The 24827-nt window shown below is 46.9% G+C and overlaps 1 protein-coding gene across 4 annotated transcripts in view; it reads left to right on the plus strand.

Moving 5' to 3' along the window:
- CLGN (calmegin) overlaps positions 1-24827 on the plus strand; it is an 80314-nt gene that overhangs the window by 45810 nt on the left and 9677 nt on the right. For 3 of the 4 annotated variants that reach the window (XM_075929914.1, XM_006114270.4, XM_006114271.4), the window contains 4 exons: positions 3516-3731; positions 5933-6052; positions 6280-6421; positions 17274-17351. In XM_075929914.1, the coding sequence (XP_075786029.1) occupies positions 3516-3731; positions 5933-6052; positions 6280-6421; positions 17274-17351 (556 nt within the window). The remainder of the gene's footprint in view (positions 1-3515; positions 3732-5932; positions 6053-6279; positions 6422-17273; positions 17352-24827) is intronic. The other variant, XM_075929915.1, reaches the window with a different exon arrangement.

Here is a 24827-nt window from a genome sequence, read left to right on the forward strand (position 1 = left end):
CGCGGGAAAGGGTTTTACTCCAGGTACTTCCTGGTCACCAAGAAATCAGGCGGGTGGAGGCCAATCCTCGACCTAAGAGGTCTAAATCGCTTCATCCGCAAACAGCGCTTCAAAATGACCACGCTGGTCAAGATTATGCCAGCACTAAACAAAGGAGACTGGTTCGCAGTCCTAGATCTACAGGACGCTTATTTCCACATTTCGATCCACGTGGCACACAGGCGATTTCTCCGCTTTGTGGTAGGAAACGATCACTTCCAGTTCAAAGTACTCCCGTTCGGCCTTATATCAGCACCGAGGGTGTTCTCCAAGACACTAGCGGTGGTAGCGGCCCATCTACGCAGAATAGGAGTCGCAATTTTTCCTTACCTGGACGATTGTCTGATCAAGGGGCGCACCCACGCAGAGACCTCCCACATGGTGAGGGTCACTCTAGCTCTGTTCAAATCCCTCGGCCTTGTGGTAAACATGGAAAAATCCCGACTGCAGCCGGCGCAGACCCTTACTTTCATAGGAGCACGGCTAAACTCTCTCGAGGAAAGAGTACATTTGCTGGTAGAGCGCTTCCAGGTCATAAGGGACCTAGTGACAACTGTTTTGCAGTCTCCTATGCTACCAGTCCGTGTATACCTGCAGCTCCTCGGTCATATGGCGGCTACCACAATCATCGTGCGGCACGCAAGACTAAATTTGAGGTGCCTGCAACACTGGCTGGCCACTGTGTACAATCCTGCCAGGCACAGCGTTTGCAAAACGGTGGTGATACCCGTGCAGGTCAAGCAGTCACTCCACTGGTGGACCGACCCCAGCAACATGCTAGTAAGGGTTCCGTTTCACGCTACGCAACCAGCAAGAGAGATAACCACGGACGCGTCTCTCCTGGGTTGGGGCGCCCACATGGGTACCCAAAAGGCACAAGGTCGCTGGTCCCCAGCCGAGATGTTGTTGCACATCAACCTCCTCGAGCTGCGGGCAATATTTCATGCATGCAGGCGGTTCAAACAGCACATAAAAGGCACAACCACAAGGATTCTCACAGACAACATCGTAGCGATGTACTATGTGAACAGACAAGGCGGTGCTCGCTCCAGATCCCTTTGTGCAGAGGCAGTTCGACTGTGGAAATGGTGCATTCGGAACGACATTTCTCTCGTCGCTGCATACTTACCCGGTGCACAAAACACTATCGCAGATGCACTAAGCAGACATTTTTATCAGGACCACGAGTGGGAAATTCGTATGGATGTCCTCATGCCCCTTTTTCACAGCTGGGATCATCCGGACATAGACCTCTTTGCCACAAGGACCAACGCGAAATGCAGAGCTTACTGCTCCAGAGCGGGTCTGGGCATACACTCTCTGGGAGATGCGTTTTTCCTTCACTGGGGAACGTCACGGTTATATGCATTCCCTCCTGTTGTGCTCATTCCCAGGGTGCTAGAGAAGGCCATAATGGACAGCGCACGAGTGCTGCTCATAGCCCCGGCTTGGCCCAGACAACCATGGTATTCGACCCTCCTGCAGCTCTCGACTCGGATACCTTACCGATTCCCTCACCTACCGGACCTGCTGTCGCAACAGAACGGCTCCCTTCTCCATCCGAGGCTGGACACCCTTCACCTAACAGCATGGATGATAGATGGTTCAGCTCATCAGAGATGCGTTGTTCGGACCAAGTAAAGCGCATCTTGCTGTATAGCAGGAAAGAATCGACTAGAAAGACCTATCTTTCAAAATGGTCGAGATTCACTCGTTGGTGCGCTCCTAAAGATCTCGACCCCTTTCTTTCACCACTGAATATCATATTGGACTATATTCTCCAGCTGCAGACGGATGGTTTATCTATATCATCACTTCGAGTTCATGCAGCGGCGATTGCAGCCTTCCACATGCCCATCGAGGGGAAATCAGTTTTTTCCCATCCTATGGTGGCGAGATTCTTTAAAGGCCTAGTTAACCTCAATCCACCGGTTAGGCCCCCGCCTCCTGAGTGGAGTCTTGACTTGGTCCTCGATGTTCTAACAAAAACCCCGTTTGAGCCTCTAGCAACCGCTCTGCTGCACCATCTTACAATGAAAGTGCTTTTTCTCCTTGCTATAACGTCGGCACGAAGGGTGAGTGAGCTCGCAGCACTGATGGCATCGCCCCCATATACGGTTTTTTCTAAGGAGGCGGTAACATTGAGATCACACCCAGCCTTCCTACCGAAGGTCTGTACTGAGTTCCACATCAATGAGCCGATCGTTCTGACACGCTTCTATCCAAAACCTCACACGTCGAGACGGAACGCCCTCTTGCACACTCTGGACGTCCGCAGGGCTCTAGCCTTCTATATAGATAGAACTCGTGCTTTTAGAAAAACGGACCGTCTGATGGTCTCCACCATGGGGCACTCTAAAGGTCAAGCCCTATCTGCCCAACGTATCTCGAAGATTATCGTGTCGTGTATCACTACCTGCTACAACTTGGCTAAGAAACCGCTTCTATCGCACCCTAGAGCCCATTCGACACGGGCGATGGCTACGTCAACGGCCTTCGTCAGAGGGGTACCTTTACGCGACATATGTCTTGCTGCTACATGGTCTTCCAACACGACGTTCGCAAGACATTATGCAATAGTACAGCGCCTGGCTTCCGATTCGGCCCTAGCCTCAGCAGTGTTGCCAAGCCGCGATGCTAGTGATTCCGTAGCCCACGTTTAGTGGATTACTGCTCCGGAGTCACCAGACGTGGAGCACCCACGGGGACTACCCGAAGAAGAAGAAGAGGTTACTCACCTTCGGTGCAGTAGCGATGGTTCTTCGAGGTGTGTCCCCGTGGGTGCTCCACGACCCGCCCTCCTCCCCGCTACGGAATCTTCTTTATTATCTTTTTCAGATGGCGGTGAGAGGAACTGGCGGAGACCGGGTCGCGCGCGGCTGTTCAAAGGCGCGAACGCTGCTCGCGCATGCGCGACCCGGTCGGCTACAGCTAGGGCAAGCTCCAATTCGCGGCGCCGGGACCAGCCCGACACCAGACGTGGAGCACCCACGGGGACACACCTCGAAGAACCATCGCTACTGCACCGAAGGTGAGTAACCTCTTCTTATGAAATTACTTTTGAATCAAGCTGAGACACAAAAGTAGGCTTCATTATACTAGCCTCAGTGACAAATTCAACTCCAAAGCCCCTTCCATCCTTACGAGGGCATTGTTCTACATTCACCCAAAGTGGAGCACACAGGAACAGCACACAAGTAGCATGAGGGGATGTAGGTGCCACTACTATTGCTACCCTTAGAGAGCAATAATTTTGAAGACATTAGAGGTGGTAAATCTATCATGTTCTAGGAAAGTGATGTGCAGGATTGAGACTCCTGCAAGATACATTTTAATTATGTTTCTCAAATGGTAACTTCCTTCCCCTTCCTTTCAAACTAACATGTTTGCCTTTTTCAAAAAAGAGAAAATACTTCACTCTTCCAGGTTTTTAGAAGAACCTCTCAAATGACTATATATTTTTTTTCTTTTTACAGGGGATCTGGAGTCCTCAAAAAATCCCTAATCCAGATTATTTTGAGGATCTTCACCCATTTGAAATGACTGCTGTCAGTGCTATTGGTTTAGAGCTATGGTCTATGACCCCTGATATCTACTTTGATAATTTTATCATCTGTTCAGAAATGGAAGTGGCAGATAGGTGGGCTGCAGATGGCTGGGGCCTGAAGAAATTGGTAGCTAGTGCTAATGAGGTATAGTATTTACAATTCCTAGTAGCCAAAATAAGTGGAGAAACATGCTGTTGGAAGAGTTTATTGTTAATGTAGAAAATATATATTTACTTGATTACTTTTCATTAAGCGGATAACAGTTCTGAGAAATGTGCTATATTTCCCTAGTTTGACAGCTTAGCTTTATCCAAATCTACCTCTTCCAATAAACCTTGGAAGCACTTGATTTACACCTCTACTCCTGCGTGCGCGCGCTCGTTCACCCTCTCTGAAGTTAATGGCAAAATGCTTATTGACTTAAATGATGCAGAATGTCACCTCTAGATTTCAATATCATTTGGTAAGTAGGAGTAGGTTCTTTAATAAATACATATGATCAGTGGTTTCAGTCTAAGTATGTAATCTCTCTGAGCATGGATAAGTGATCAAGAATACTGATCATGTTCATAGTTCCCTCTAAGTTGTGCACCTGCATGGAAGCACACCAACAGTTTGAGTCCCGGCAGAGGAAAGAGGCAGGGGAAGTGGGTAGAAGGAAGAGTGCAGTGGAGAGGGGCAGCTACAGATGATCAAAGTGGGGCTAAAGGAGGGTGGGCACGGGGGGGAAGGGAAGGGCAGATGCAGGGGTCAGAGAGGATGGGGAAGAGGGAAGATTCCCAGGAGAGTTGAGGGGAGTGAGAATGCAGGAGCCAGGACAACATAGGAGGGTGAGAGATGCGGGGGCAGCAGCAGAGGGGAGGGTGGAAGACATGGCAGCAGGGGGAAAAGGCACATGCTGAAAAATGCATGACCTCAATATTGGTGCATGTGGGGGGCTGCCTCACCACCCTGCATCAGTGACCCACTGCCAGTCTTCATCTAGCCTGTCTCAGGGTAAACTGCAGTCTGCAAGGGCCGCTCATCACCGGCGAGGAGGTGTGGACCTACTACCCCCATTTACCAGGACTGCCTCGCTATAGCCCTGCTAGCCCTGGGCCTTGCTCCAGGCCCTACAGCCTGGGAGCTCGCTTGTCTAGAGCTCCCCTAGCCCTGCCTTGCTGCCCCAGCATTGCTCTAGCTCCTGTGAACCTCCTGCTTTCTCAGCTTCCAGCTCCTTATGGCTCTCTCTCAAGTGAGAGACTACTCTCCTTTATATAGCCCCCAGTTGAGCCCTCATTAGCCAGAACAGCTTCAGCTGGGTCTTTACTTCCAGCCCCTGCTCCAGCCTGGGTTTTGCCCTTAAAGGGCCAGTGCAGGGCACGTACCCTGTCACAGTGCAGAAGACAAAACTCATTCTGCTCATGGATAGAAAATCTTAGAGGCAACAACTGGTCGTGTTGCAAATCTGTCAAATGAAGGTCTTTAGTCACTATAAGCATATACTATATACAACTCTAAAAATATAGTGCACATATGTTATCAAATCCATGACTGCTATCCTATCCTTACGTGCATTGTCTGGAGATGGCCAGCATCTTTGATATCCTATGTGCACGCATCTCTATCCTATGTGCACGCATCTCTAGCTTATGTTGCAAGATGTGCCCATGATACTTTGGCGTAGTGTATGTGATCGTAACTCTTTCTAGTGGCAGTGTCCAAAAACTGCAAAGCCTCTTCTTTACAGATAAAGGTTTGTGTACATGGTGTGCCTTACAAGGGTATGATTTCTATAGAGTACTAACGTGTTCTCTGTTAATTGTTCCTTTTGGAGCCTGCTGGTTAATGTAATGCTGTTTTGAAATAGTACTGTGTTAAGAGTCTTAGGAAGACTTTAGTTTCCACCATTAGGGTATATGCAGGCCAATTAATCCATGACGCATTGGTGTGCTTTAGAAATCACACCTCCATAGAACACATTACCTGCTGTGTAAATGAGCCTAAGAGTTCTCCTTTAGTTCAGATAGCCTGTGCTTTCAGGGTTTGGAGTCCCAGTCCCATCCCACTGATGACTGTATTCCACCTGTGTGTGGCTGCTCTTCCTTATGCCAGAAGCTATTTAATGGTGCATGTTTACAAAATTTTGTCCTCTAATATTTAATAAACAATTTTTAGAGAGTGTACGCAACATTATAATTGGTAAATGGGCCAAAAAAAACCTGTATTCCCAAAAGAGATTTTTTTTTTACATGATGTTAAAGATCAACAGATGTCTGTACAGTACTTCTAAAAATGCAGTAAGCTGTTTAACTGCTTGGTCACTTTATTAATTACAGAGATTCATTCTTCATTTCTTTCTGCAGCCTGGTATGTTGAGTCAATTGGTTACAGCTGCAGAAGATCGTCCATGGCTTTGGATTATTTACATCTTGACTCTAGCACTGCCTGTAGGGTTGGGTGTGTTGTTCTGCTGGCCAAGCAAGGTAAAAGATTTAATGATTTTATTTTCAACTTTTCTTTTTCTAGTGATAGTAATTTGCTCGATCGTAATGCCTTCTAGCTGCAATAAATTTACAAAATTTAACAACCACTCCGTCAGTTTTTTATCTTAAAACTTAGTTTTAATAATGCACCTTTACAAAATCCCCCCATTAGAAAGTAAATGTTAGAGATCAGTTATTTAAAAATGTAATTGATTAATTTGTTATAGAAAATAGAAGAAGACATCGACTACAAAAAAACTGATGTCTCTAAACCAGTTACAAAGGGAGAACTTGAACAAGCGAGAGAGGAGATAGATGATGAAGCAGAATTGGAAGAAGAGAAAGAAAATGAAGATACTGCTATAGAGGGTAAGCTGAACAACGAATTATGGCTATAGGTATGTCAAAATGCAAATAGCTGTAAACTGCTTTTCAAGGCAAATTAATACCAGTTATATCCAGCTGTATTAGAATAAAAGGCCTGGAGAAACACCACTATTGCATTAGTATAAACAGTTCTTTGACCATTGCCTGCCTGGAGTCTCCACTGTGCATCTTCTTTGATCTTTTTTTTGAGTAGCTATGTAAGCTGTGGCTTTGTGCACACCTTACCTCTCTGCTTATGCCATTCCTTTCTCCATCCTGTAGGCAGAGTGCACAGCCCCAACTGTCCCAGAGATCCTTTGGATCAGCCAAGATAGAAAGCAGGAATGCTACAGTGTCTTTATATCTTGCATCAGTCAACTTTTTCCTTTAGGAGAGAGATTATAATGCTTCTAATATATACCTATAGTTAGGTATGCATATTGTTAGGCTTTATACCCCTTCTGGATGTTTGATTTCATAAGATACTATTGAGATGTTCTCACACCATTTCAGATCTAAGATGACCATAGGTCAACCTGTGGCTTTAGGCTATACTTCTCCTACGGTACTTTTTCTATCATCACTAAACTTATGAGGCATTTCTCCTCCCTTGGGGAGAGGCTTGTTCCTATTCTGTGTATATGTTCTCTTATGCACAGTCCTGGAGAGCTTCCTTAAGCTTCACTTTTTATCAGAAGCTATGAGGGTATCATCTATTGATACTGAACTGCCTTAAGAGCCTGCGTGGATCTCAGATTCGTTCTGCCAAATCAGAAAGCAGTAGATCATCAGGCTTTAAAACACTTTGGCTACGTCTAGACTGGTCCCAAATTCCGGAAAAGGGATGCAAAGCAGGTAAGTCAGAATAGGGAAATCCGCGGGGGATTTAAATATCTGCCGTGGATTTAAATAAACATGTCTGCCGCTTTTTTCCCGGCTTGGGGGAAAAGCCGGAAAAAAGCGTCTAGACTGGCGCGATCCTCCGGAATAAAGGCCTTTTCCGGAGGATCTCTTATTCCTACCTGAAAGTAGGATTTAAATAAACATGGCATAAGCTGTTTTGACTTACCTGATTTGCATCCCTTTTCCGGAATTTGGGGCCAGTGTAGACGTAGCCTTTGCCACTCAGACTAAGCCAAAACAGCCTATGCCATTGGATCCAGTAAGAGATTGTTATTAAACCATTCTGATATCTTTTCAACTTCATGTTAGGTTTCCTTAACCCGAAGTTGTATACAAAAAGAGAGGTCAGTTCTTTCCGTGAGCACAGTCTTGACTGCTGTCAGTACTTTCAGAAAACCCAGTCTTTCAAGACTTTCTCGCAGTATCATTCTTTTCTGTCCTTACTGAGAAAGGAACAGTCAAGAGGCAAGTGATTGTCCGATTGTGTCTACGCTAGCATCTGTACCCTCTTGATGCTAGTGTTTTCTGGCATTTGTGATTCACCTTGATGTCAGATGATTTACTCTCCATGTAGTAGATGCTTCAATATTGATAGCTTTTGTTTGTCTGTCTGGGGCTGGTGCTTCGGTATAGTACTTAGTAGCACTGACCCATTCCATCTATACTTCAGCATCAGAGGCATATACTGTTGACATAAGCATCAATTGCCAGTTCAGTGCCTCTGGCATTGGCTTTCTATTCTTCCTCTTCTTTTGGCCCAGTCATTGTTATATTCCTTGCTCTTGAATAAAGAAGCCTCCTTTGCTTCTCCACTGAATGTTTCCATCTGTCACATTCTAATGGAGTTCATCTTGGAAACCAGGGGCTCCTAGAGCCAGCTCTCATGCTATTAGCATGGCAGTCTGGGATTCCTGCGTTTCAGTGCCTTTCTTTCCATCCATTTTAGATGATGCTGCATCTGTGTGTGGGTTTCCTCATAGTAAGAGTTTCTCTAGGGGATTCAACTTGTTCCTAGGAACTGCTAGCATGTTGGTCCTATTGGGCATTTTGTATTCATTTTTATTAAATAAATTTCTTAAGAAAAAACCCCCAAGAGATGCACTATTCTCCTTTGTTTCCCTTGGTCTGTTTTTTTAGTATGTACATTTTTCATTGCAGTGTTCACTTTCCAGCTATGTTCATTTCATACTTCCACTGACCATCTTCTTCCCGCATCATTCTTTTATCTTCCCCCTGTCTATTCCTATTGTAGAGGAGTCAGCCAGCAACTCAAAATGCCATCAGGAATTTAGAGAAAAAAGTAGGTGAGGTAATATTTTAATGAACCAAGTTCATTTGGTGGGAGAGACGGAGCTCTTCCATAGGTCTTTGGTCCAATTAAAAAATATAACCTCATCCCCTTGTCTCTCTTTATATCCTGAGACCAATATTAGTACAATTATACTGCATATCAGGGATTTAAGCAGATGACTACAGAGCTCACTAATCATATTCAGACCCTATTGCCTTGTCTAAGACTAGAGCAGGAAGAGTGAACTATATACACTGATCACCTCTGCCCCATCTTGTGATCTCTGCTAGTAATCCTATTGGAAGGGCCAGCTGTCTTGCAAGTCCATAGAAATAACTGCCCTCTAAAGTACATTCACAGCAGCCCAGTTCAGGCCTGTTCTGCATAGTTAAACTCATGAAATGTTACTTCATAGTAAGGATGTTAAATATTTACTAACTTATTAGTCAAGTAGTTGATGGAATTTCTGTGGGGGCTCCATGTGACATTTCAAAGCAGCGGCGTCACATGGAGTTTGGGGTCAGCAGGGACTCAGAGTCCCCCGCTGACCATGGGCTCCATGCGGCACTGCTGCTTTGAAATGTCATGTGGAGCCTGGGAGGACCCAGGTGCCGTGTGGAAATGCCACACGGAGCCCAGGGTCAGCTGGGGAGTCCCCAGCTGATCCAAGTTTCATGGAAATGCCGCACGGAGCCCGGGGTCAGCTGTGGCGTCCCCAACTGATCCTGGGCTCCGCGTGGCATTTCAAAGCAGTAGTGCTGCATGGAGCCTGGGATCAGCTAGGGAGTCCCAGCTGACCCTGGGCTCCACATGGCACTGCTGCTTTGAAATGCTGCTGCGGCGTTTCAAATACTGCTGCGGCGTTTCAAAGGGGCAGCACTACACAGAGCCCAGGATCAGCTCTACGTGACGATGCCACTTAGAAGTACCCTCACTTCCCCGCCCCCCTGTCTGCCTCTGTCTGGTAGAGGCAGCAAGGGGGGGAAGTGACTAGTCAGCTTGACTATCAGATAAGCATTTGCTTATTGGCTAGTCGACTAGTCCTTAACATCCTTCCTTCATACATAATCTCATGATGATGAAACTTAATTTAAAGATACAAGTAAAATCCTATTCTTCTTTGAGTGATCCCTGTGGGTGCTCCACTCATGGTGTCAGGCTTGTTCCCGTGCCACGGCTTGGAGACCTGAATAGCCGTGCTCCGCCAGATCATTCATGCGCAAGCAGCGGCTCACACCGTTCAAGTCTTTCATCTGCTGCGTGTGGTCCAGCCCCGCTTAGTTACTTCCAACCGACCTCGGTCACGGACAGAGCTCCATCTCTTCCTCAGAGTTTCTCCTTAGGTTTAATCTGTAAATAGTTAATAGCATATCAAGTTACAATTAGTCTAAGTCGTATTATTGTTCATAGTTCTTCTTTTAAAAAAAAAAAATTTACACAATGAGAAATAGCCTTCTGTGAGAAATGCCTGGTTCCCCAGGTTTTAAGAAATGTATGCTCTGCTGGAAGCCCATGCCAGTTTTGACGGGCATGAAGCATGCATACGGTGCTTAGGAGAAGCACACGTATCACAAAGGTGTCAGCATTGTTGTAAGCTGACAGCCAGAGTCTATAAAGACCATGAGAAACGGTTAAAAATGCTTATGATGGATAAGGCATTATAGCCTGATGATTTGCCTATCCCTTCTGGGCACAAGCGCAGTACGACTGCCATTGAGGCGTCTGCACCCAAAATATCTAAGCCGTCTCCAACCTGATCTCTCCCAGAGGCTTTTAGCACTGGACAGGGCTTGAAAGATGGTCCTGGCACGTCAGGGACAACTGCTGCAGGGTCTCAGTGGACACTGGCCTCCCATGGGGAAAAAACCACTACCCGCGGCACTGAGAGCACAATCAGCATCGGCACTGTGGAAACCGACACAGAGCAGCCGCATCAGCGGCACCAGGTGCATCGGCACCAACAGCAGAAATAGCCTCGCTGCCGCCGGCACCGGCAATATTTAAACCACAGACCACAACCTCGCCGGCACTGGAGCAGGCACGCTTGGCATCTCATTCCCCGGCACCACTGCAGGGGAATATCACAGTGGCACCAGAAGAAGCCCTTGCACACATGACCATGCATCCAGGGCTTGTTTCTTCTTCACCAACTTTCTCTCCGGGGCCATCCCCCTCCCCGCAGTTACATCACTGGCACCACAATCGGGCACTCAGCCCAGTCAGTGTCCCCTGATTGTTACTCCTGCTATAGGGAACCATCACCATTATTCAAGATTGCCTATCCAGTCACCAAGGCGTTATTACTATAAAAGACATAGTAGTGTGTTATCTCCTCGGCACTTATCCCCAACACACTCAGAATGATACTGTGGTCATTACCATAGGACATGTTATTGAGGGGGAAATCTCGCTCCCCTGGGGTACAGAGCCCCCAGAAGGGTTCGAGGCCGGAGGTCAAATCAATGAGGCAGGAGAGAAACCTAGAAGGAAAAACTTTATGATGCATGCATGCAGGCTGTCACTTCCAAGAGTGAAAGCAGCAGCAATGAGAGACAGATTCAGGTATCCTAGGCTGTGTCCACACTCATGGGGTTTTTTCGAAAAAAGTAGCCTTTTTTCGAAAAAACTTCCCCTGCGTCCAGACTCAAGCCGCGTTCTTTCGAAATTAATTCGAAAGAGCGCGGCTTTTCTTTCGATGGCGGTAAACCTCATTTCACGAGGAAGAACGCCTTCTTTCGAAAGTTCCTCTTTCGAAAGAAGGCGTTCTTCAATGTAAATAGGGCTTCTTCGAAAGAGAGCATCCAGACTCACTGGATGCTTTCTTTCGAAAAAGCAAGCCGCTTTTTCGAAATTTCTCCGTGCAGTCTAGACGCTCTCTTTCGAAAGAAGACTGCAGTCTAGACACACCCCTATATACAGAATGCTTAGACAGTTCAGTTGTTGATTGTTCTTCTTTAACATATCAAAGTCTCAGCAGAAGTACTCTGAGACTTCTGTTCACCCCAGGAGTGCTAGAAGTAAGTTTTTACAGTACACAAAGCCACATGAGAACTTGAGTGGAGGAGTCTACAAGGCAAACTGTGACAAAGATAAGGGTTTACATGACAAATTGTGACAGACTAGGAGTATCCATGAACTTGAGATAGGAGGCACTGTAAGGGTCTTGATTAGAGTTAATTTGATTTCTCTCTGTTACAGGGGGAGAGGTCTGGAAAACTTTTAACCCTTACAGCAGTTTTCTTTCAGAGAGTTTTGATTTCTACACAGTCCCCCCCTTTAGACACAATTGGAGTTATTTGATTTTTCTCCCACATTATGACCCGCCTCATCATGATTGGACCTCCCTCTACCACAGGAGACGCACATGTTGCTGTTCATCTCCCGATTCTCAACCTTTACCTTCAGAGCCTCAACACGAACTTTCACTGCCTCCTTCTCCAAAGAGCCCAACAATTCAACTGGAGCAGTCGGAGCCAGAAGAGGGACAACAGTCCGATCCAGAAGCCCCTCAGCAGAGCGCATCGCCAAGAGACAACTCATCATCCTCTCCAGATAAGGCGGTGATTCCAGGCGACGTCTCTTTGCCAGATGACCTGAAACAATTTCAGGATCTCTTCAAACGCATCGCAAATAACCAGGAGATACAGTTAGGAGACATTCGACTGAAACACCATCTCTTGAAGAACCTACACCCACAGCACCAGAGTAGAATCGCACTTCCCATTGATGAGGCGATCATGGAGGTTGTGGAGGAAATATGGCAAACTCCAGCATCCGCTCCTCCAACGAATAAAAAAGCGGATAGAACGTATTTTGTCCCTTCCAAGGGCTTGGATTTTTTGTTTAATCACCCCCAGCCTAACTCATTGGTGGTCGACGTGGTACAGCATAGATCGAAAGTACCACACTACAGAAATGCCCTTCCAGAAAAAGATGATAAAAAGTTAGATATCTTTGGAAGGAAAGTTTATTCTTCAGCCACATTACTACTGCGTATTGCCAACTATTCTGGTCTCCTTTCCAACCATAGTTTTGATAGTTATTCAAAATTAGCGGACCTTCTGCAGCATCTCCCTGACTCAAAAAGACCATTGTTCAAATCCATAGTGCAAGAGGGATTCGCTTCATGTAAAGCCACATTATAAATCACCATGGGGTGACAATGAGAAGATCTTCATGGCTACCATGAGCAACAGTCCCAAAAGAACTCCAGGATAAGGTTGAGGACTTGCCCTTTGACAAGCATAAACTCTTTGCTAGCAAAACAGATGAGGACCTGCACTCAGGAAAGGATTCCCAAACTACGCTTCGCACGCTAGGGATGTATATACCCCCCCCCCCTTCAGACGAAAGCGCTATTATACTTACCAAAGAAGATATGATTTCTCCTTCCATAGGCAACAACCTTGCACCTTAGATCATCAACGATTCTGGCAGTGTCCTCAGTGGAGGCGACAGCAGCCTGCCCGTATCTCTAACCAGCCATCTACAAAACAACAAATCTGAAGGTTTAGTCGAGGATACGAACAAAGCTCCTATCTCGCTCCTTTTTCAATGTCGTCTAAGGCTGTATTACCGCCATTGGTCCACTATCACCATGGACAAATGGGTGTTGGAAATTGTAGCTTCCGGTCTCACCATCCCCTTCATTTCAATTCGTCCAACCACTCCACCCATCCTGTCCCTTTTCAGGGACCCATTTCATGAGGATCAGTTGAAACAAGGTCCATTGCTTGCTCACCATTGGAGCAATAGCGAGAGTGCCCAAGGAATTCCAAGGAAAAAGGGTTCTACTCTCGATATTTCCTCGCTCCAAAGAAGAATGGAGGATGGAGACCCATCTTGGACCTATGAAATCTAAACAGATACCTCTGGAAACACTTCAAAATGGTCACCCTCGCTACAATTATACCAGCACTGAATGAGGGAGATTGGTTCGCAGTCCTCGACTTACAGGATGCTTGCTTCCACATTGCAATTCATGGGGCACACAGACGATTTCTTCAGTTTATAGTGGCAGATGGAGATTTCCAGTAGAAAGTACTTCCATTTGGGCTGGCATGTGCTCTGAGTATTCTCCAAGACCTTAGCAGTAGTAGCAGCCCACCTGCACAAAGCAGGGGTAACTATCTTTCCCTACCTGGACGATTGCCTCCTCAGGGGTCGTACTGATGCAAAGACATGCAAGTTGTTGAAAATAACCCGAACATTCAATTCTCTCGGTCTCGTTATAAACATACAAAAATTGTCACTGGGACTGACTCAGAACTTCATTTTCATAGGAGCGCAACTAAATGCGAAGGCAGCTCATGCATACTTACCAGCAGACTGTTTCCAGTCAATCCAGGACCTAGTAGACTTCGTCACACATCCTTCAATGATGCCAGTATGCACCTGCTTAGAGTTGATGGGCCACATGGCAGCTGCCACTCTCAGCGTTCGACATGTGAGGTTACATTTCCGATGTCTCCAGCGTTGGCTAGCCTCTGTCTACACTCGGGCGAAACACAGCATCCACAAATTGGTAGTGTTACTGCCACATGTCAGGGAGTCCCTCTAATGGTGGACCAAACCAGAAAATCTCTTGCAGGATGTCCCTTTTCACTACCCCCAACCATCAAAACAAATAACCACCGATGCCTCCCTTTCGGGATGGGGCGCCCACATGGACAACCTAACAGTTCAGGGCAGATAGTCTAAGGCAGAAATGTTACTGCACATCAATATACTCGAGCTACGGGCAGTATTTCATACGTGCAAGCATTTCAAATTGCACATAAAGGGCTCAACAACCAGAGTGCTCACAGACAATGTTGCAACCATGAATTACATCAACAAACAAGGCGGAGCCCGTTCTTGATATCTTTGCGCGGAAGCGATTTTGTTGTGGAACTGGTGTATCTGCAACGACACGTTCCTCATAGCATTGTACTTACCTGGAGTCAACAACGTCGTTGCAGATTCACTAAGCTGGCAGTTTCCCCACGATCACAAATGGGAGATCCAGTACAGAATGTCAGTTCGGATTTTCCACCATTGGGGCTTTCCATCAATAGACCTGTTTGCAACACAAGACAGTGCGAAGTGTCCGAAATACTGATCCAGAGCAGGAATAGGTCATCACTCCTTGGGAGATGCCTTTCTCCTTCATTGGGAAGCATCTCTACTTTATGCCTTCTTGCCAGTTATCTTTGCACCCAGGATCATAGAAAAAAAAATCACCATGGATGCGGCTCGCGTGATCTTCATAGCTCCAGCTTGGGTTCGCCAACCATGGTATTCAATGCTTCACCAGCTGTCGAACAATACACTGTACTGTCTTCCCATTGCTCTGAATCTACTAACTCAATGTAACAGCTCTCTATGGCACCCGAGACCTGAAATCCTGCATTTGACTGCTTGGATGCTAAGTGGTTCACGGCATCTGAGTACCTTTGCTCCAGTTGAGTCAAACATGTACTAATGTCCAGCAGGGAGGACTCTACACGGGCCACATATTCTACTAAGTGGACTAGATTTCAGGCTTGGTGCGCTGAAAATATTGACCTCCATGCTTCACCATTACATAAGATACTCGACTATATACTAAATTTGCAACAAAGAGGTCTATCTATAGCCTCCTTATGAGTACATTTAGCAGTGATTACTGCCTTTCGCTGTACCGTAGACGGGTTTTCCTTGTTTTCTCACCCCATGACGAAACGGTTTCTCAAGGGCTTATGAATCTTAACCCACCGTGGAGTCCTCCACCACCTTTGTGGAATCTCGATTTGGTGCTAGATACGTCGACACATCCCCCATTTGAACCATTGGCTACGACCTCACTGCACCCGCTCACAATTAAATCTCTCTTTTTACTAGCCTTGATTTCGGCACATAGAATAAGTGAACTGGCAGCCCTCATGTCATCACTGCCTTATACCATATTTACAAAGGACTCGGTTACGTTAAGATATCACCCAGCATTCCTTCCCAAAGTATGCTCGGACTTTATATCAACGAGCCCATTGTGCTTCCCTGTTTCTGCCCCAAACCGCATACCTCACCATATGCAGCAACTCTGCATACCCTTGATGTACACAGGACTCTAGCTTTCTATATGGACAGAACACGAGATTTCCGCAGAACAGACCGCCTTATAGTTTCAGTGGTGACTCGTTCCAAGGGGCAACCATTGTCCTCCCAACGCATTGCGAACTTAATAGTGACATGGATTACTATATGCTATTCTCTATATAATAAGCCACTCCCAGCTCAACCTAAAGCCTACTCTACAAGAGCAGTGACCATATTTATAGCCTTTTTAAGAGGAGTACCATTTCGTGACATTTGCCGAGCAGCAACATGGTCCTCCAACAAGACTTTCATGAGACATTATGTGATACTGAATCATTCGGCTTCAGACTTCTTGGTGGCAATGGCAGTACTCCCTCCTGTTGTTAAACCTTAATTCAGAAGTGCATTTCTTGCTCAGGTACTGCTCTGAAGTCACCATGAGTGGAGCACCCACAGGGACTACTCGAAGAAGAAGTAGTTACTCACCTTCGTGAAGTAACGATAGTTCTTGGAGATGTGTCCCTGTGGGTGCTCCACGACCTGCTCTCCTCCCCGCTCTGGAATTTGACTCTTTATCATTCCTCTCAGCTGCCCAAGCATCTGTAATTAAGTGGTGCCGGACCACACGCAACAGATGAAACGTGCGAACGGCGCGAGCCGCTGCTCGCGCACGTGCAGTCTGGTGGAGCACGGCTATGCCAGTCTCCGAGCCGCAACGCCGGGACAAGCCAGACACCATGAGTGAAGCACCCACAGGGACACATCTCGAAGAACCATCATTACTGCACAAATGTGAGTAACTTCTTCTTCTTTAGACTACAGATTTCATACTGTAAAAATAAACTCAATCTGTTAAACTTCAAGGATTTTCCTCATGTTGTAGTATGGTGTTTCACTTTAGCTGAAAGGAGATTACTTTTGTGGGAAATATTCTTAATTCTTAAATCTGCAATAATTCTTATGGACTGAATCAAGCTGTACAGCTAAGATATTCAGAATGCCATTCAGGATTTTTTTCTGGTTTTACTCTGAGGTTTAAATATTACTGAAACATTTTTAAAAATTGATCTTTTTCTGATAGATGACTAGGATTAGCATTATCAAAGTAGGCTTTGAAATAAAAGCATAATATATATGGTGCCAACTGAAAGAAAAAATAATTTGAATCACATAACTTCTTTGATTTACCTTGTTTAAAAATTTTGTCTTTGAAATGGCTGTTAACACTCAGTATTGTTACACTAAGGACTCTTTAGATCCAGTGTTAAAGCCTAAAATCCCAGGAGTGACTAAATGTGTATTAAAGCAAAGTCTTTAATTTCTAGACATGCAGTCTATTCAGAGGTTTTAAGCAATTTCTGTGCTTTCTGTGAGGCAGAAATAAAGGCTGACTTTGTCATACATCTCTACTTTACTTTTCCCTATTCTCCCATTCTTTACATGAACTTACATATCCACCTATGAGGAAGAAGGAGGCAAAAACCTATCAATCAGCCTTTCATACTTAAGAGGGTTTTGTTGTCTCTTCACAGTTCTTTTCCACTTCATGCCTGAAAGTGTGGAGCATGTGGCTTCTGCTTTTCCTTGATTATGTCTTTCCTACAGAAAGAAGACCAATTGAGGAGAAGAAAAAAGAGACTGTAAAGGAAAAAAAAAAGAAAGGAAGGAAGGAGTCTCCCTCAGGTACTGAGAAAGGGAGGTAACCTGGGCCAGGGCTTAAAAAAATGGCTTCTCCTTTCTTCTCTTCTTACACTTTCTTGCTGATAATACTTAAGGCTGGTGGGTAGAAACCCCCATGCAAAGGCTTTCTACTGAACTACTTCATATGGAATCTACAACCATAATATAACTTTCTACTTCTGATCTGGATCATGACTGTCAGGCCTGCTTCTATGTTTCTGGGTAGAGAGCATGGTGTTGATTTAACCTATAAAATTCTAAATCTCTGAGATCTTCCAGTGGGAGAAACTTCCTTCTCTCCATGCAAGACAACACAATTGTAAACAGTAGAAGCATTTGCAGTAGACCTCATCAGCAGTGTGTGGCTGCTGGTGGCATGACTTTATATCTCTAAATGGGCTTTTCAGAATTGTGATTTGCTCTTCTGTTACTTTTAATACAGCATTTCTGTGGGGCTGATGGGTGGTAGTAACTTGTTCTTGGCTTGGTCACGCATCTCCTCCTTTGCAACTTTTAAGGCACAATTAGATCTTTATTCATTAGATAATCAGTAACAAATAGTTAAAATTTCCAGTTTATTCCCTTTCTGGCAATTGCTACTTTTGGTGTTTAGGTTTTTCTTTATTATTTTAACTGATGCTAGTGCTTCTGCAAAGTGTTGAATTGACAGCAATAAAAACTGAAGTCCTTTGACAGAATGTGAATAGTGGTGTTTTGACACACTATCCTAACGGTTATAGAACTACTTTTAAATTGTCATTGGCTATATCTACATTACAGAGTTTTTGTGCAAAAACAGCTGTTTTTGAGCAAAAACCCATGAAGCATCCACACCTCAAGCACATTTTTGTGCAAGAAAATCTACAGTCAATCGACAGAACTGAGGGCTTTTTGCGGTGCAGGTATACCTCCTTTTACAAAGTATAATTCCTTTTTGGGCAAGAACTCATGCGCAAAAAGATGTGTGTGGATGCTCAACAGGCTCTTTTTGTGCAAGAAACCCCTATCACAAAAAGCACAGGTGCTCTGATGGCTATCAGAACTTTCTTGCACAAGAGTGTCTGTGCAGTGTGAACACTCTCTTGCACAAAAGCACATCACTTTTGCGATGTGCTTTTGACATGTGGACGTGCTTTTGCGCAAGAAGTTTTTGCGGAAGATCTCTTCTGCAAAAATCTTCTTACTCAAAAACCCTGCAGTGTAGACAAAGCCTTTAAGTCTGCATCTGTACCAGGAAATTGAGATCATGTTGTTTTGTGATTGTGTAGTGATTGTCTTATTTCACCCACATAATTGTAGTTGGAATTTGTGTGCATGTACCCCACATTTCATGATAGGCATGTGTAGAACCCATCCATATTGATGGAGATGCATCTGCAGGTTTTGCATCTTTACAGTAAGGTCAGATGCTGCCTTGAATTGGTGTGCTGCTTTGAATTGGTTGAGACCTTGCTTCTGATTATGAGGTCATTGGGAAACCCATAAAGATAATGCAGGGTATCAACCCATAATGATACCGTGCAATTCCATTAGCTGCTCCATGTACCCCCCAGCATCTGTTTTGGACTAAAATACTGTTTGCTAAAATAGTTAGAGATTAAGGAGTAGATTGTTCCTTTTTGTATAAACAGTTGTTTGCAGTTGCAGTAAACGTTGCTTGAATATCTAAATACATGAATTGCTGGCATGAAAAGAGACTAGGTTGAAATTGTCAAAATTGGGTAGAAAAATTAACAATGGATCTTACACTAGCGATAAGAAATCGCTACTCTTAGTATCAGAGGGTTCTTCTTTGAGAGAGATCCCCGTGGGTGCTCAACATCAGGTTGGTTTGCCACCGCTGAGTCTTGAATGGGAGTCTTCAGAGCAGTGTCCCTTGGGCCGCACATGCCTCTAGCTGAGCACTCCTACTGTTCGTTCTATTGCGTGCTCCCCTTATTTCCTTCTACTGCCTTCAGCCAGAGATGGAGCTCGGCAGTGTTCCTTACCTCGTTCCATGTTTTAGATAAATAAATCCTCTTTCACCCTGTTTTAGTCCCTAGATAGATAGATAGATGTTTAGCAGTTCATAGTCCATCATTTTTCCTTTTTAAAAAGAAGTGTTTTTTGCCAGTTTCGCTTCCCTTAATTAGATAAATACTTGGCACTATGCCTAGTTGACTGGATTTTAAGCATTATTTCACATGCAAAGACCCAATTCTAGTGTCTGATGGACATGCACAATGTGTCCATGTTTCTCAAAAGTGCCCCCATTGCACGAACCTGAAGTCCAGAGTGCGGTGAGACAGAGACTCACATCTCATATTAATATACCTTTCAAAATCGTTAAGACCAGTCTTTGATCCAGATCAGCAGTGTAAGAAGCCACAGATACAAAAAGACAAAAAGCCTGTGAAGAGATAAGCTCTTCCTTGCCTCAGGAGGCTCTGGCACCTGAACTACCCTCACCAACACCTACAGTGCAGAGTGACAGTAGCACCGCATCTCAGCACCTACAATGCACTGGGCGTGTCCAGCACTGCCAGTAAAGCAGGTCACTCAAAACCCCACAACGAAGCCTCAGGCTCTAAGTTGCCTGCCTTCTCTGTCTGCATCGTCTGTCACAGCACCATCCGGCACGACATTATTTTGCTAGCACCTCAAGCAACACAGTGCTGAGTACGCCATCTGGCACTGTGAAGGCATCCACTACATCACCTGACCGCTCGGTGCCAAGACACCATCCTGCACTACAAATAGTATCGGCGCAGCCAACCACAGCACCATCAACACCAGCACTTCAGTATATGCAACATAAGAGACCTTATGGTTTCCTCTAGATTTAACACACCTTTTCTTGGTACCGACTGCTCTCCCAGTACTCCAGGATCACTACCAACTATCTCACTTGAGGAGGCTGTGGACTCTCTGGAGGCTGTGGACATCATTTTATTTCTCCAAACAATTCTCCTCCCACTTAATGTTCCATCTACTCTGCCACAACTCCTCCGCCACACTCCATAGAAGCATGCCACCATGGTATGGTAATCCCTGGTATGCCACCCCCCATCTCAGAACTGCAATGGCAATACTGCAATGGCAATACTGAAGCCCCTAGAAATCTCGACACAGACATCCATACACTCATAAAGAACATAGTGTGCCACAGCATTTCCCGTCACCAGTATCCATTTCCTCAGTGACAGCAAGCTCTAAAAGGCGACTATTCTGACCCGTCACTGGACATGAACGAATCCTCCTCACCAGATAGAGCAGTCATGCCTTCTCCACCTATTACCGCAGATGATTTTGCACATGTTCAGGACTTTTTTAAATGCATGTCTGAAGAGCTGAACATCCCCCTTCAGGAAGTTACTGAAAACCAACATGAGTTAACGGACATTTTGCAGTCTGTGACATCTTCTAAAATCGCATTACCAATTAATCCAGCAATCATGGAGCCAGCAAAAACGATATGGCAAACTCCTGCAACAACTATCCCCATTTGTAAGAGAGCTGACACAAAATATTATGTTCCACCTAAGGTGTCTGAGTTTCTTTTTACTCACCCCGTGCCTAATTCATTGGTGGTGGAAGCTGCCCACCAAAAAAATAAACAGCAGCATTTTAGATCCGCACCATCAGATCGTGACAGCAAGAGGCTCAATTTGTTGGTTGCAAGGTGTAGATGTCCTCAACACTACAACTTCAAGTGACAAACTACACTGCTCTATTAAGTAAATATGACCACACAAATTACTTTGTTTTTGCTTCAGAAACGTCTGAAATCATTAAGAAACAACAGTTCTTCGAGTGCTTGCTCATGTCCATTCTGATTAGGTGTATGCGCGCCGCATGCACAGATTCCAGAGCTTTTTTTCCCTTATCAGTATCCATAGGGCCAGCAGGGAGTCCCCTGGAGTGGTGCTGGTATACCCGTGCATATATACCCCTGCTGGCCCCTCCTCCTCCTCAGTTCTTTCTTACCTTCTGACTGTAGCTGGAGCATGCCTTAGGCTAATAGCCTTATCTCTTAGCAGCTGTTTTTTCCTTTATCTGTTGTATTATAGTTGACTTTGTGGTTTTATCTAGTTAAGTAGTGTAAATAGTATAATTAGTTAGACAGAGGAGTGCAGCGGACTCTCACCTTGAGGGGAGAGCATGCCAGGGCCCCAGGGCTTTAAACCCTATGGAGATCCTCACTCCGACTGCCTGAAGTGCCTGGGAGAAGCTCATCAAGCAGAAAGCTGCTCTATTTTTGTAAGAGTTTTAAGCCCCGGACTAAGAAAGAGAGGGACTCCCGGTTGAAACTCGTACTAATGGAGTCGGCACCGCAGCCCTAGGGCGAGGAGCGCCCTCACTCATCCGTAGCATACCGTCAGCAGCACCCGTGTCGGCCAAGCATCGGTTGGGGGCTGATAAGGCACCGAAGCATAGGTCGCAGTCCCCGGCACCGAGAAGTTCCTAGGGCTCGAGGGGATGCCCAAAGGAATGGAGTGCCCAGAAGGTGCACCCCAAGGAGGGGCATCTGCCCTCTAAGGTGTCAAAAAGGAGACGTGGCACATTCATGGCACCGAGGACCCTGGCACCAGGATAGCTGGACAGACCCCCGGCAGCTCACACGGCACTGGGGCCGGGGGCAGCACCACAGCCGGTGCCCCGCACGGCACTGACGCTGATGCCTCTTCCCACACCAATCCCAACTCACGCCCTGTGAGCACTGGTGCCGCAACAGACTGAGGTGCAGCAACCAATAGCGGCACCGATGGGCTATTTACCGGCCTACCAGATAAAGCTGGGCACGGTACCGCTGCAGCAAATGCCTCCACTTATGCCTCCTCCAGCACCGCGTATGGAACAGAGGGGTAAGCCGTTGGCCATGTGTGACAGCGCGTTGGGGGTCCCCCGTCTCCTGCACCCCGAAATGGCACAGACAGACTGCACCAGCCGGTGGAATAGAGGAAGTTTATTGCCTCTCCAGGATACAGCACAGATGGAATCTGGTCACAGAGCTGGGCTAGGATGCCTCAGGCCCCCTTGAGATGGGGGAGACTGGGCCCCTAAACTCCAGCCCCTTTCCCTAGGCTGTCTCCTCCATGCTCCCAGACAGCCAGCCACTAACTAACTCTCCTCCAGCCCTGCCCCCCAGCCAGGGCAGCATTCCACCTTCCTTTGTTCCTCTCCATGGGGGGTGTCTGGCCATACTGGTTTGCATAGTGACTCATCCTGTTTTGCTGGGTCGTGGTACCCACGGCAGCCAGTGGGGGTTACCCCAGAGCCAGCAGCATAGAAACCAGCCGGGTACCCCCACTACGTCACACCATGGTGGCTCAGCAGAGGGTGCAAGCATCCTCGGCCCCTCCCTGGTTGGCATTGAACTATTCGTCAGAGTCTGAGACGGAATCGGTGACATTAGCCTGGTCATCGTATAGGTCTCGATCCCGTCGGGTTTCGTTCGACTATGAGATCGGGGCACTGGGACTCAGCAGACCAGCAGCAGTGGCAGACCCAGAGACAACCCCAGTGGCCATTGTGGATGCCCTGGGCTTACCACCAGGCCCAGGGGCCCCCTCCTACGGTGTCGGTGGCTGGGTCATCCCGAAGGAGTAGCGCCCCATCAGCCAACCCACTAAGAGCCCTTCCACCTGAGGAGAGCCCGCTCATGGTGACAATGCTTAGGCCTCAGGTAATCAGCCAAGGACAGGAGGCCATGGTCCAGCCAGGCTCGATCCAGACGAGCGTTTCTGCTGGAGGGGAACTGGAGGCACAGCTCGGCAGGGAAGAGTTAGTCCCCCCAAGAGAGTCCTTATCGTCCTCGCCGGACGAGGCTCTGGCGGACTCTGCACCTCAACCCCCTTCAGTGGATGCAAGGGCACACCAGGAGCTGCTAAGAAGGTTGGCGGTTAACCTAGCGGTGCAGTACGAGGAGGTCCACAAGGACCAAGATCCTATGGTGGACATTCTGACAGCAGCGGGCCCTGGGCGAGTGGCGCACTCACTGAAAAAAGATGGCGGACAAGCTGTCAAAGACCCTGTGGCAGACACTGGCCTCCATCGCGCCGCCTCAAAAAGGTGTGGAGAGGCAGTACTATGTGCCACAAGCGGGGCACGAGCATCTTTTCAACCATCCGGCCCCGGGGTCGATGGTAGTGCAGGCTGCGGGTCAGAAAGAGCAACAAGGGCTCCCGAGTCCCACTTGAAAGGCGAAAGAGCCCAAGAAGCTTATGAGGCATAGTGCATGGCTGCAAGTGCATTCTGCCCGAGGTGCAAACCACTATCCAGGACCTAGCTTTTGAAGGGTCGGGTCTTTTCTCAGAGCAGACTGACTCTAAGCTTCATAGTTTGAAGGACTCGAGGGCAACACTGAAGTCGCTAGGGATGCACGCCCCGGCCCACCAGAGGCATCCCCTTCAGACTAGACCCTATTCCAGACCCTTTCAGCGGGGGCAAAGCACTGACAAGGGCCGCAACAATAGCCGCCCCGACCTCTTTAGTGGTAGGCGTAGAGGCCCTCGTTTGGACTCCGAAGGAGGTGCTGGGCCGTCACCTGGCCGCCAGACTAAGCCTTCATTTTGAAGGTACTCCGGAGAGCAGAGTACTAGTCGCACCTATGAATCCACCCTTTGGGGGCCGTCTCTCCCTCTTTTATCAGGAATGGGTAAAGATGACGTCAGACCGCTGGGTTCTAGACCTGGTAAAGCAGGGGTATACTATCCCCTTCCTCTCATACCCTGCCCTCACGCCCCTCCCTGTCCCTTTTCAGGGACCCCTCTCACAAGACACTCTTTTGGCAGGAAGTGTCCAACCTGTTGGCACTAGGGGCTATAGAGAAAGGGTGCCCCCAGAGATGAGGGGAAAGAGCTTCTACTCTCGTTATTTCCTTGTACCCAAAGCGAAGGGGGGCATGCGTCCCATCTTAGATCTACGGAACCTGAACGCCTTCATAAGAAAAGCAAAGTTCAGGATGGTGATGCTGGCTTGCATCATTCCGTCGCTCCAGAAGGGGGACTGGTACGCTGCTCTTGATCTCAAAGATGTATACTTCTACATTTCGATATTTCCAAGTCACAAAAAGTTCCTAAGGTTTGTGGTGGGACAGGACCATTTCCAGTTTACGGTCCTCCCGTTTGGGCTATGTACAGCCCCGAGGGTGTGTACCAAATGTATGACAGTGGTAGCTGCATTCCTGCGGCGGCACAGGGTCCAGGTGTTCCTGTACCTAGATGATTGCTTGATAAGGGGCACATCTCGAGGACAGGTGCAAGATCATGTTAAAAGGGCAAGGGCATTGTTTGGGAGCCTCCTCATATACGACGCCAAATCCTTGTTGAACCCCACTCAAGTGATAGACTTCATGGGGGCCCATCTAGACCAGCCCGCGGAAAGGGCATCTCTACCAAGGGACAGATTCCTCGCTATCTGCTCGTTAGTAGTGGAGCTACAGGAATTTCCTACTACGATGGCGAGGACCTGCATGAGGCTCCTAGGCCACACGGCGGC

The sequence above is a fragment of the Pelodiscus sinensis genome, chromosome 5 (assembly GCF_049634645.1).
Source record: "Pelodiscus sinensis isolate JC-2024 chromosome 5, ASM4963464v1, whole genome shotgun sequence".
Classification (NCBI taxonomy): domain Eukaryota; kingdom Metazoa; phylum Chordata; order Testudines; family Trionychidae; genus Pelodiscus; species Pelodiscus sinensis.